Below are 12,634 nucleotides of genomic sequence, written 5' to 3'. Positions count from 1 at the left end.
GTAGTACAGAGGTCAGGGTGGCTTTACTTAATAGCTTTGACTTCAAGTTCACTTGCATTATGTGAAGTTTTACAACTAAAATAATGATCCCCATTTTCATGCTGGGGGAAGAAAGCCTCTCACAAAGCAATGTTTAGCTTTTGTGATACCTGTAGAAAGTAGCATCTTCTGGAGATTGTGATCCTGTCATACACCACCTGAGAAGACGTGAGGAGAACCCATCTTATTCTGAAGGGCTGTCATATATATACACGCAGGGTTGTATAGCTCAGGAAATGTGACATCTTTCTCTTCTTACTAAGCTCCAGAGAACCACATGGCTTTCCTTAGGTGAATGCCGCATGCATTCCAAGTTTCCCAGAGGCCTTCACTAAATGCTGTAAATACTGAATCTCTTTTTCTCGTGACCTTGTCCTCACAAGTGGATAGTTGCAGCCTCTCATTAGAATGCTGCAGCCTTTTTTTGAAGGAGATTGTTTTACAGCACCAATTTTTAGATATCTGGGTAGTTTACCAGCTACCTCATTCAGAAAACATAGCCTTTTCCACCTGATTTTCATGTCGGTAGTGACTCATTAACGCAGGGTGAACAGAGTAGGAAGCCCCAGGTGTTCTATATTAGCAGGATTCATCCCTCACAGGTCTTCAGTGCTAGACAGACACTTAGAGACTGATCTGTACTCCATGATTCAGGATTGCATACTTCCTTATGACTTCATATTCCACCACAGACCTTTTTTTGTTTTGCTCCACTGAGGTCCAAGACTGTTGGCTCTTGGAGGAAAAATAAACTTCCTTACGAGTGTTTATTAGAATTCAGATGTCTTGGACATAAGGAATGTTAACCTTACCAATAACCCACACGTCATTTCCAAGTAACATGAATGTTAGTTACTCTGCACTCAGCAGCGAGCAAGGCTATGTGACACCCCCCTCCCTCCTTTATCTGTTAAGGCTTTGTTATTGTTACAGTGAAAAACAGTCTGCTGGTCCAAGTGAAGTGAAGGATGATGTAAATCACCTTAGCTGGTCTTTATGTAACTTCCTCTTGTAGCAGTTAATAAGAATTGAGGTTGACATGAGCTGGAATTTTTTTATTTCTGCTTTTGAAGAAAATTAGATTTTTTCTTATCATAATTGGAAGTTGCTTTGAGTATATCTTGAATTAGTTCAGCTTTCTAAGTGGCAGCAATTAAAGGAACACAGTAAATCATATGACATTCTTCCTGCTGCTGCATCATACCATCATCAGGATTTGGATCTGCTTAAGCTGATTGGAGACTGTGTTGCTGCCAAAAGAGACATTTCCTTCTGCCCTTGGACTCCTGCAGCCCTTACCATTCACAGAGCGCAGGCTGATTCATTGTTGTTTGTCTCAAAAGATTGCCACGTTATCCTGAACTATTAAAGATTACACAGTTTTACGTTAATATTACTATTAAACAAAATGCAAATTTCTTTCAATTTCAGTGGCTTTGTTTTTCTTCGACTGATTTGTCCCGCTATCCTGAACCCGAGGATGTTTAATATCATCTCAGGTGATTATATGCTTCAGATCGATTTCATGTGTTGCATACTAATAGGCATGAATTTACTTCAGTGTCTAACATAGCAAGTTAGGAAGCTTTTCAGCTGTATGGAGTCTGTACTCAGCACTGGTGAGGCTGCATCTCAAGTACTGTGCTCAGTTTTGGGCCCCTCGCTGCAAGAAAGACATTGAGGCCCTGGAGTGTGTTCAGAGAAGAGCAACAAAGCTGGTGAGGGGTCTGGAGCACAGGCTGTATGAGGAGCGGCTCATGGAGCTGGGGATGTTCAGCCTGGATAAGAGGAAGCTTGGAGGACCCCTATTGCTCTCTGCAGCAACATGAAGGGAGTTTGTGGAGAGGTGGGGGGTTAGCATCTAATCCCATGTAACAGTAGGACTAGAGGAAATGGGCTCAAGTTGTACTAGGAGAGATTCAGGCTCAGTATTAGAAAACAGTTCTCAGAGAGTGTGGTCAAACACTGGAATGGGCTGCACAGGGAGATGGTGGAGTCACCACTCCGGAGGTGTTCAGGAACCCTGAACCATGTTTAGTGGGCAAAATCGGTGATAGGTTGGACTGGATGATCTTGGAGATTTTTTCCAGCCTTGCTAATTCTGGGATGCTGTGGAAGTTTGTCTGCAGGGCCTCAGACACCTGCGGGCACTCAGTTATTCAAGAGTGATTTTCTGGTTTGAATCTGCTGCTTAGATAGCTGCCAGACACTGTAAAGTCTTTACTTTCACTCGTTAAGTGCAGTAGTTTCACATAGGAAATTTAAAGGTGAGAGGGGTGGGTAGCATTTAGAAAAGGTGGGATGTGTGGGCTTGAGAAAGTAATCTCATTTGACTTGCAAGCCATAAATAGGAGCGTTCTCATGAACTTGCTCAAGTGAATATTCTCACTGCATTTTAGTTAACCTGGATTTCTGCTGCCAGGATATGTCTTTAGAACTAACTACAGTGATGGCAAGGGAATGTTCTTGTTTGCAAGAGCAGGATTGCAAAACTGGTCCGTGGCAGCGCTGGCCAGCATCAGATAACGTTTTCCCAGCCAGCTCTTAGGGAGAAACTGAGATGCTGGCACACACCAGGGACCACATCTGACACAGCTGCCATGGGAACGTTCCTGTAGTGAAGCTTCTGTTGAAGTCACCTAGAAATGTTTGTGGGCATTTTTAACTTAGAGATGTAGGTGGGATGTTTAAGATGGAACAGCGTTATGAATGAGTATGTTTTAGACAAAAGGATGCATTGAGGGGAATTACAATTGAAGTTTAGCTGTATTCCTTGTGTAGGAAGTGAAGGAAAGGTATCAAATGCTGAAGGGAAAATTATTTTACTAAAACTCGGTTTCTAAATGTTTGCATGTCTTGTACCTCACATTTGTTACTGTATATTCTGGCAAAGATGACACCAGAGCAAGGGACACATAGCTTGCATGAGGCATGGCTCTTCCTCCTTCCCTGATTTTACTATTAAAATGCTGATTTGGAAACAAGGGGATATCAGAAATGATACAGGGAAGTTTTCTCTTTAATTTTTCAGACAGTACAGCATGTTTTCTCTTTTATGCTCTAAGATACACTAAATAAGAAGGGCTCTATCAAACTGGAAGTATCAAAATGTGTAACTCCTTTTAAGCTTGTCTTAATGTCCATTGTGTAAGTTCAGCTAATATTCTCTGCTGTTGCTAAGGTAAACTCGCAGACATGGCTGCAGCTGTTAGGGGTGCTGGGATGGGGGGGAAAATGTGTTGGGGGAGGCTCCTTCTTTGGGAGCAGGTCATCCAACATACCTCAGCTTCCCGTAATGAGACAAAAGCATCCCGAAGGCTGAGTGTAAGGCTGCAGTTCAGTTCAGCAGCGAGTCACACATGTACCCTCTGTAACTGAACTGAGAGAATCTGTGCTCCAAACATACTGGAGTTGTTTGACATAACATACATGTTTATGCTGGTTCAGCAAACTTGATGTTCTGGATTGCAAGGTTCTGAAGATCCCCAGCACTAACACTACTAGATACTATCAGCAATGGGTATTGGTTGCTCAGTCAGTGGCTCAATCTGAACTTCAGCTACACAGGAGAAAAACAGAACTTATTTTCAGTGAGTTGCTGGGTTAATGAGTGGGAAGGCTGAAAGACAGAGAAAAAGGTGCAAGCAAACAGTATGTACTGAACTTACAGGGAGCTGCGGGATTTTCTATTTATATGCCAGGTCTGAAAGAACTGAATCCTGGCTTCTGACAAGGCTGCTTCCTGTACTGTGGGGGAAAGCAGAGATGCACCTGGTTCTGTCCCTCCTTGAAAAAGGAAGTTTTAGCTGACTGTGAGGTTAATGTGCAGTGTGAAGTCCAGTATTGAGTGCAGTAAGGAAGTGTAGTTCAATGGAAATACAAGCCAGGATAGCATGCCCTGCTTATTCTGTGTTCCTGGTGCTTGTAACTGCAAGTATAACTTGAATGATGTTTAAGGGACCGCTTAGGTAGGTTTACACAAATATGGAGAAGTGTGAGCTCTTCTTTATATTTTAACAAGTAATCCTATTTCATCTTACTGAAATGGTTCTTATTTCACATAACTCCTGTTATACTGAAGATTGTTTGGCAGTGTGAAAATAAAGGAAAGCCACGCATTAACATTTATTTTTGCGGACATGATTACTAAAGCAGTGTCGGTTTTACCTCACCAGGTGCCATTTTCCACATACTGCTAAGTTGTAGCATTTTAAACATTTAATTCTATTAAAAACACAAGCTGCAGAAAAGCTTTATTTTCTTCTGGCTGGTGTTGGTTCTGTGTGCAATAGCTGGTAACTGCACTTTGTGTTCCCATCAGATTCTCCTTCCCCTACTGCTGCAAGAACACTGACGCTGGTCGCCAAGTCTGTGCAGAACTTAGCAAATCTGGTTGAATTTGGAGCTAAGGTGAATATTATACACACACACAACAACCTGGAATTGTGTTGTTGGCATTTCCTTAAGCAGAGCCTGACACCTGGCCTGTGTGTCTATATCAACATGGAGGCCTGGTTCTCAAAGTGCTTTCTGTCTTTGTCTGGAGCTGAGCAGGGTGCTGACCTGAAGGCAGAGCAGTAGCAGTACAGCCAACATGGGGAGGGAGGCCGTACTGTTTGGGGAGGAAGTGATCTACAAACCCATCTTAATGTGTGATGCCTCTATGTACCAATGCTATGAGAACACAGGGAACTCAGCAGACATCTCTGTATATCATAATTCATTTTCAGACTGAGGTCAGTCAAGACTTAAGCCCTGAGGTTGGTGCGGACCAGGGGCATCCAGCCGGTTGGCTTGCTGGGTCTTCTTGGTCTGGAAGAAAAGCATGTCTTCACAGGCTCACACACACACACAGGCAGGCTGGAACATGACGGGCAGTCACTGCATTTTACTCGCTAAGCAGCACGACCCTACATATCGTTAATGCACTCAGGTTTCAGTATAGCTGAGTGCTGTGTATGTATACGTATTTTTATGAACATGTTTAATGAATGTATAAATAATTTAATGAAAACATTTTAAAATTGCTAGGAGCCGTACATGGAAGGGGTGAATCCGTTCATCAAGAGCAACAAACACCGCATGATCATGTTCTTAGATGAACTCGGGGTAAGTGGTTAACAAGTCCTTCATGGCAAGTTACGTGGCACACCATAAATGAGAACTTGTTTGCCCTCCTTATGGACTGGCTCAAAAATCTGCCAGTTCCCAGATGACTCTTAATGCTTGTTACTGAATTCAGTTTGTCTTCTGTATCTGTAAAAACTGCGGATTGGTGTCCGGTCACACCAAACTAAAACCATCAAACATCATTAGATTTTATTGGTTATTGCAGCCTCAAACATGAGCTGCTGTATTGCTGTGAAATCTGTTTGGTGCATTTAAAGTGACTTAAAAGACATCTTAGAATAGTTCGATAAGATTCAACAGCGCGTTTTCATCCCTGGCTCTCTGGCAGTGGTAGGTTGCCATGTCACCTCTTCTAGTTCACCTGTAGTTTCTGTATAAAATGATGCATCAGTTTTCTTCAAATGAGTTTGTATGAGGTCAAAACAATCGGCTTGAGACTAAAGGGTGGATTAATGTAACTAAAACACAGAGTTACTGTTCTATGATTGATTGGTTTAACGAGTCTGTGACTTGATATTACACACTTTGCTCTGTTTTTTGCCGCTGATGTTCTCTTATTTAAATTGAAAAGGGCACTTAATAGATGGATTTCTCTCCTTGTTTACTGGGAGGTCGACTCTCTATCCTGAGAAGTTTACTTCTTCACTCAGTGGTAGTGTAGCAACACCAGATTTTTTTATTAAGAGCTCTTCTAGCAGGCATAGAAATTGATCATCCTGAAGAGGAAGAAATAGATAACATGGGCTGAAGAATTAGCTCAGGAGACATAATGTTGCCATATTTCCTTGCAGTATAAAACAATTGAGTTGACAGATCTGTACAGCGGTAGTATAATGTCCCGTACACCTGAGTATTCACCGTGCTTAAATCTTCTCTCACTGCTTTTGTTAAGAATGTCCCTGAGCTTCCAGACACTACAGAGCACTCTCGAACTGATCTATCCCGTGACCTGGCAGCCCTGCATGAGATCTGCGTGGCACACTCAGATGAACTTCGGACACTCAGTAACGAGCGAGGTGTAATGCAGGTAAGTTAGGAAGGTTAACCATCAAATCACAGGTACAAATAGCGTATCTAAAGGTACTCTGCAGCGTCGGGGTTCTTTTTTAGCACTTCCAGAGAGCATTATACCTGATAAACATCTCAAAACGTGCTCATCACCAGGAGTTTCTTAGCTATAAAGCCCAAACAGTTGGTAGTTATGAGCTGCTTCTTCATGCAAATAAAAACAAAGATGTTTTTTCAGTTATGGAGAAAGCTGTTAATTTCTGGAGGAAGCCTAAGTCCGCAAAATTCATGACAGGTTCTATGGGCTGTTGGTTTAATGGTCTTCACTGTTTTCAGCTGAATGGAATTTGCTTTCCTCAGCTTTCTAACGCTACCTTATTTCTGCTTCCCAGTTTTCTAGTAGATCAATAAAGAAACATGGCAAACTTTTCTGTCAAACCCACTATAAACTATTACGGGACTGTCCAGCTGTTAAGCAGGGCTACTATAAGTAGCTAAACTTAGAGACTAACTTGTAACAAATTGCTTTGTAAAACTAAGTAATTTGGAGCTACTCCTTCTTCTGTAGACTTGAGATAAGCAGCACAGAAGTTTTCAGTACTAAATTCATGTGCTCGTACAAACAAGTATTGTTTGTTTGCAAAGCCTCTCATGGAACACTATGTGTTAAAAAGAAGTAGATCTTCATAAACATCTAATGTACAACGTGATGGGGCATGCAGGTCTGTTTCTGCAGTGCAAAAAAAATAACTTCAAAATCAGAGGACAAAAGTATCCTCATAGGTTTCTTCTACTGGCAAAATTATTTTGCTTTTTTTTTTCCATTTTTTTTCTTATCAGTGCCCTAATGATTTGTGGTCACCCTATTTTAGTTACAGCAGTTCTACCATAGTGGGGGGAAGAAAGAAAAATTCTGGACACCCAGCAGTATGTTGTCAGTGCGTTTTCTTAGCCTATGTTAAACCAGAAAGCAACAAAGATCGGCGCTTGCTCTGTTAAATTTCAGTGTTGCTTCCAAGTTCCATTTGTTAAATAATGCCTTATAAACTAGGGAATCGGAGCTGTTGAAAACGCACGTCCAGGCCTTTTTTCCTAGTTGCTAACATTTACTGTTGTACCGATTCTTCTACAGCACGTTCTTAAGAAGCTGTTGGCTATCACAGAACTGCTTCAACAGAAACAAAATCAGTATTCAGTGTCTAACAACATCAGGTAGCAGCCCTCTACCCGAATTCTGCATGGATCCAGCATGCCCGACACGGCAACTCACACCAGTATCACTTTCTTCTTGCTCTTGCCAAAAATAGCACACCCTGTCACATTCCCAGTGATGTGTGAACTATGCAAAAAGAAAACAAAGATTCTGTTGGTGAATGATTGTACCAGCAGCTTTTTAAGCTATATCTGTGCAGGACGTTTGCACTTTTTTTTTTTTTCCACTTGGAAACAGTTTTCACAACCTCTGAGCCTTGGTGTACAGTTCACCTTCTGCAAAGAAAATGCTGTGACTGTGTCTTGAACTTTGAAAACTACTTTCAACACCTCTAATTGCCAAAGTTTCGCTGTCTTGTTGGAGTATCAACTGACAAGTAAAGAAATGTTTTGCCTTGACAGCTACATATAACTGGATAACATTTCTTACTGTAATTTCTGACTGGTTACAATAATTATGACTTCTGACTGTTTCAACCACTTTAACTTGTTATTTACGGTTTCCAGAGTTTGATGTTATGGTAGGAACAATCTTTACTGTACACTTTTATACCATGCTGTTTCTCTTGCTGGAATCATGTTGAAAAGAGAATATGCAGAATGGATCTTGTCAGCTTTATTTTTTGATGTGCCACTGATTCAGTCTGAAATAGTTCTTCCATCAAGGACTGTATATCCAGATAAATCACAACGCTTTTGTAAAATGTTTACAACAGTAAATAATTTGAATTAAGTAAATTTATTGATCATTGTATCAGACATGCATGCATTCATTAAACCATTTTATAAAATATGTATTGGTTGGTCTTTTGTGTACTGTAAGTCTACCACGAATCTTATTTTTATACATGAAAAGTAAGTTTTTAAAATAAATCAAGCTGCAGACCAACTCTATGAAAACTGGCTAACTTTGGCTGCTCTGGGATTTCTTTCTCCTGTCTGCATACGTGATTATACTTTGAAGTGCACTGCCACTCCAATTCTGCAGTGTCACCTTAAGAGTTCAGTATGAACCCCCAGAGCAGTACTACCATGCTGGTATGCAGTACAGAGAGACGCTAGGAGTAAGGAAGGGGAAAAATATTTAGTATGTACCTCTGAGCCATGAGGCAAGAAAATGGATTTGTTACATGTATTTATTTGTTTTGTTCCACTTGCTTAGGAGTAAAATATGCAGTCAGTTCAGACCTTGTTTCTGCATCCTCATTCACAACAATTCTTGGGACTGATCTGATAAGGTGTAAAAGGATGCTGAGATTCACGGGCAAGACTAATGAGAGAATCACACAAATAACTCTTGTGTAACATGAATGCGGCTGTTAAGATATTATACGGTGTTTCTTGTCTATTAAACATTTTGCTTTTACTTTCACTCTGAGTCTCTGCTGTGATACTTCCTTACACGTTCTCAAAATATCCACTTGATTTCCAGCTGCCTGTCAGCCTAACCTCAGAGCAGACAACCTTGACTGCCATCACACAGCATGTGTGGGACGAGAAGGGGATCAGGCCCAGCCAGCATGGGTTCATGAAAAGCAGGTCCTGCTCACCAAACCTGATCACTTGCTATGACCAGGTGACCCACCTGGTGAATGAGGGGAAGGCTGCTGATGGATTCTGCCCAGACTTCAGCAAAGCCTCTAGCACTGTTTCCCACAGTATTCTCCTGCAGAAGCTGGCAGCCCATGGCCTGGACAGATGCACCCTGTGCCTCACAAAGAATTGGCTGGATGGCCAGGCCCAGAGAGTGGTGGTGAATGGAGCTGAGTTAAATCCAGCACAGCGATCAGTCATGAGCGGTTGTTCCCCAGGGGTCAGAACTGGGGCCTGTCCTGTTTAAAATCTTTATAGATGACCTGAACAAGGGTTTGAGCACATCCTTGATATGCTTGCAGATGACACCAACTTGGAGGGAAGTCCCTATACAGGGACATGGACAGGCTGGATTGATGGGCTGTGGCCAGCTGTACAAGGTTCAACAAGACCAAGTGTCAGGTCCTGCACTTTGGTCACAACATCCCCATGCAAAGCCACAGGCTTGGGGCAAAGCGGCTGGAAAGCTGTAGAGTGGAAAAGAATATGGCAGTGCTGACAGCCAGTTGTGTGCCCTCGCAGCCAAAAGGACCAGCAGCATACTGGCTTGCATCAGAAGTATTGCAGCTAGGAGGTAGCTAGGAGTGTTACCTATACTCAGCCCTCATTTTTGGGCCCCTCACTAAAGAAGGACACAGAAGCAATGAATGTGCCCAAGAAAAGGCAACAACTCTGGTAAGGGGCAAGAGCACCAAGCCTTACATGGAGTAGTTGAAGAAACTAGGAACATTTAGCCTGGAGGAGGTGCAGCAGGGGAGACCACACTTCTTCCCACAACTCCCTGAAAAGAGGCTGTAGCAAGGTGGGAATCAGCCTCTTATCCCACATAACTAGTGACTGCGTCAGGTTGTGTCAGGGAAGGTTAGGGCTGGATGTCAGGAAAAGGTTTTGTCAGGACGAGGGGTCATGGCTGCCTAGGCAAGCACTGGGAATCCCCATCCCTGAACCACATCCCTGTAGTTCAGAAATGCGTAACTGGGACCAGATGATCTTAGAGATCTTTTCCAACCTTAGTGATTGTGTGGATATACACTATAGGTAGAAGTAAAAGGCAGAGATAAAAGCACACTCTTGCTACAGACTAATAATGATATCAATCTGTTAGCAAGAATATGGTATTAAAGAGTTCTTTTTTTAGATCCCCTTCCATAAAATACCTGGCTGGTCTGTTGGTCTGCTCAAGTCCAAATTTTAAATTGCATGTCAGAGGAAAAGTTAAGGAATAACTTACTTAAAATAAGTTTCCTTCATTATTAGGCTTTCCTGCTTATGTAACGCAGTAAGGTGATTAATCAGAACACAGAAGTCACAGGACCAGTTTGTAACTTTTTCCTTTTTCTAAATGCTCTGCTAGCAGGGTACAAGCCAGCTCAGAACATAGTAAGGATGGCACAATAAAAGGTGTTTCAGTTAAATCACTTTTCCTTTAGTTGCTAGGTAGTGTGTTAATGGTCAGGCCCTCTGAGGTGAAGCTATGATAGGCTGCACAGTCAGGAAAGAAGAACAGCTTTGGCACTGTTACCAAAGAATGAAATATCATTCTGCCTTGAGTGGGAAGTCTTTTAAATGTGCTTGGCTGGGTATTAGCAGCATAACGCAGCTTAACAAAGAAAAAAAACACAACACAGCTCTGATGAACAGATTTGCATCTGTTTATATGAATTTAAAAAATAAAAAAAAAAAATAAACAAACTATGATGAACACAAAGCTAGGAAAAACCCAGAGCTACATTCAGCTCAATGTATTCTGAGCTGCACGTGTTCTGAAGCAACATATTAAAAGGAAATAGTTCCGCCTAAATTTAGAAACAATGTAACTAACTACTCCGGAAGATCTTTTAAATTATTCTCCTAGGGTGCCCCAAACAGGGTTTGTCACAGCAAGCTGGTCTGAGAGCAAAGCTACAGGAAGAGGAAACAGAGCAGGAGACAAGTCACAAAACCATGAACATAACTTCTAGTATGATAAGTAATTTGCCTGCAGCCCCTTAGTACACTTGGGAAGAGCTTCTCAAACACAACGAGATGTTATGAGCAAGGTTATGTTCTCGTAGCAGTTTCAGTGACAAGCCTGGGCAGAGCACAGCAGCAGATCTTGCTCTCAAGTACTTCAGAATTTATTAGCAGATCTGCATTGCACTTGTATTTAACCACTTTGCTAAACGCCAGAATGGACATAATGTACTGCTGTGCTGTAACCCTGTTCTTAAGTTGCATCTGAAGGCGCTGCTAAACCAAAACTTGAGCTACAATCAACTAAACCTTCAAATAAATGTTTTATTTTGAGGAAATTAAAAACCATATAAAAATACCTCATGCTTCAGCCTACAGAATCTTCTACAGGCAGGTTCAAGTGTGCCACAGAACAGTAAGCACAGGAATAGGCTTCACAAATCCACAACATCTTCATCAGTCCATTCTTCCTAAGGGAAGGAAATCAACCTTGTCATTTTACAGTAAGGTGACCAAGCAATACAGAACTGTGCATGTGGCAGCACTGCATATAGTAGCAGTATTATCTTTTACATATGCTGCTTAAGGAGAGTTCAAGTAATACAACCAACACATTGATCTCCACACTGTGTCTACTGCATGTAAATGACTTACACAGTAAGCTTAAACTGATTTCAAAACACGTGCTTCATGTACTTGAGAGGAATGCATTTGTTCCAAAATATAGGGGTAGAAAAGAAACACATTAATGATTGACAGTGCCCTTCTTGCTCCTGACAACCAGCAAGAAGCACTGTCATTCTTAGTTAACACGTAAGACCAAGCTCCAACTAGAAATACAAGTTCCTTCAAGTCCCACACCAAATGTACGTCTGCCGCTATGAAAACAATGCCTCCCACTTACTCCCAAGGAAATACAAAAGATACAAAGAGCACAATAATGCTATTTGGCAGAGAAAATACTGATAAAAAACACTATTTTTCAACATAGTCACCACTATTAGCTGTGCAAGTGTAAAAAGCAAGAGCCTGCATGCCCTGCTTGTAACTGCTCTGTATTCCACCTGTGCTCTGTATCACTCTTGGCCACACAGGCACAGCCTGCAGGTGGAAAAAAGAAAACCCTGAGAAGAATAAAAGCAGGAGAGCAGCTGCAGTGGAGGAGAGAAGTGCACCTTGAAGCAGGGGATACCCTGCTGGCACTACCCATTGAATCTACCATCAGCACGTTCCTTCTCTCTCCTTTCTGCCCCTTGCCATCTCTTAAGGGTCAGAAAGTAAAGTGAGTGCACTCGCTTAGTGAGTTTCTGCTTCCTGCTTACAGGGGTTATCTAAAATGGATGCCTATGTGTACAGTGAATACAACCCATCACCCTCTGTGCTACTCTAAGTGCATAGTTTCCTTGCCTTTGCTCCTGAGACATCCTGTCCCTCACATCCAAATGTACCCAACAAATTCTTTATCCATCCAACAGTCCACCTTCCAAATCTGTATCTTTCCAATTTAGAAATAAGAATGCACCACGAGACAACATCAGACTTTCCAGAAGTGCAGGTAGAAGACATCAGTTGCCCTTTACCTATTCATGACATCACTCCCATCACAGAAGGCCACTGGAATGGCCTACTCATCTGGAGTGCCATGTGCTGGCCTGGGGCCCTGAGCACAGGAAAGGCTGGAGCACCTCTCCCATGAAGA

At 42.0% G+C, this 12,634-nt stretch overlaps 2 protein-coding genes across 17 annotated transcripts in view; one reads left to right on the top strand and one right to left on the bottom strand.

Annotated features, from left to right (window-relative positions):
• Positions 1 to 8,761, top strand: part of RASA1 (RAS p21 protein activator 1) — a 50,034-nt gene extending 41,273 nt beyond the window's left edge. For 2 of the 3 annotated variants that reach the window (XM_015849743.3, XM_085530412.1), the window contains 5 exons: positions 1,471 to 1,538; positions 4,361 to 4,449; positions 5,071 to 5,148; positions 6,062 to 6,196; positions 7,310 to 8,761. In XM_015849743.3, coding sequence (XP_015705229.2) covers positions 1,471 to 1,538; positions 4,361 to 4,449; positions 5,071 to 5,148; positions 6,062 to 6,196; positions 7,310 to 7,393 — 454 coding nt within the window. In that variant the 3' untranslated portion in view covers positions 7,394 to 8,761. The remainder of the gene's footprint in view (positions 1 to 1,470; positions 1,539 to 4,360; positions 4,450 to 5,070; positions 5,149 to 6,061; positions 6,197 to 7,309) is intronic. The other variant, XR_014939886.1, reaches the window with a different exon arrangement.
• The window catches only part of CCNH (cyclin H), a 36,132-nt gene that overhangs the window by 16,454 nt on the left and 7,044 nt on the right, over positions 1 to 12,634 (bottom strand). For 4 of the 14 annotated variants that reach the window (XR_001552166.3, XR_014939890.1, XR_014939894.1 and 1 more), the window contains 2 exons: positions 11,295 to 11,405; positions 10,614 to 10,884 (listed from right to left, as the gene is read on the bottom strand). Coding sequence is in view for 3 of the 14 variants with exons in the window: in XM_015849746.3 (XP_015705232.1) it covers positions 11,370 to 11,405 (36 nt within the window). In the remaining 11 variants the exon portion in view is untranslated. Of the gene's footprint in view, positions 1 to 5,006; positions 5,886 to 10,613; positions 11,406 to 12,634 lie in introns of those variants that run through there. The other 10 variants (XR_014939893.1, XM_015849746.3, XM_015849747.2 and 7 more) reach the window with 4 other exon arrangements.

The sequence above is a fragment of the Coturnix japonica genome, chromosome Z (assembly GCF_054131305.1).
Source record: "Coturnix japonica strain WE chromosome Z, WE-NBRP24, whole genome shotgun sequence".
Lineage (NCBI taxonomy): Eukaryota > Metazoa > Chordata > Aves > Galliformes > Phasianidae > Coturnix > Coturnix japonica.
This window is presented reverse-complemented; position numbering and strand designations above follow the sequence as displayed.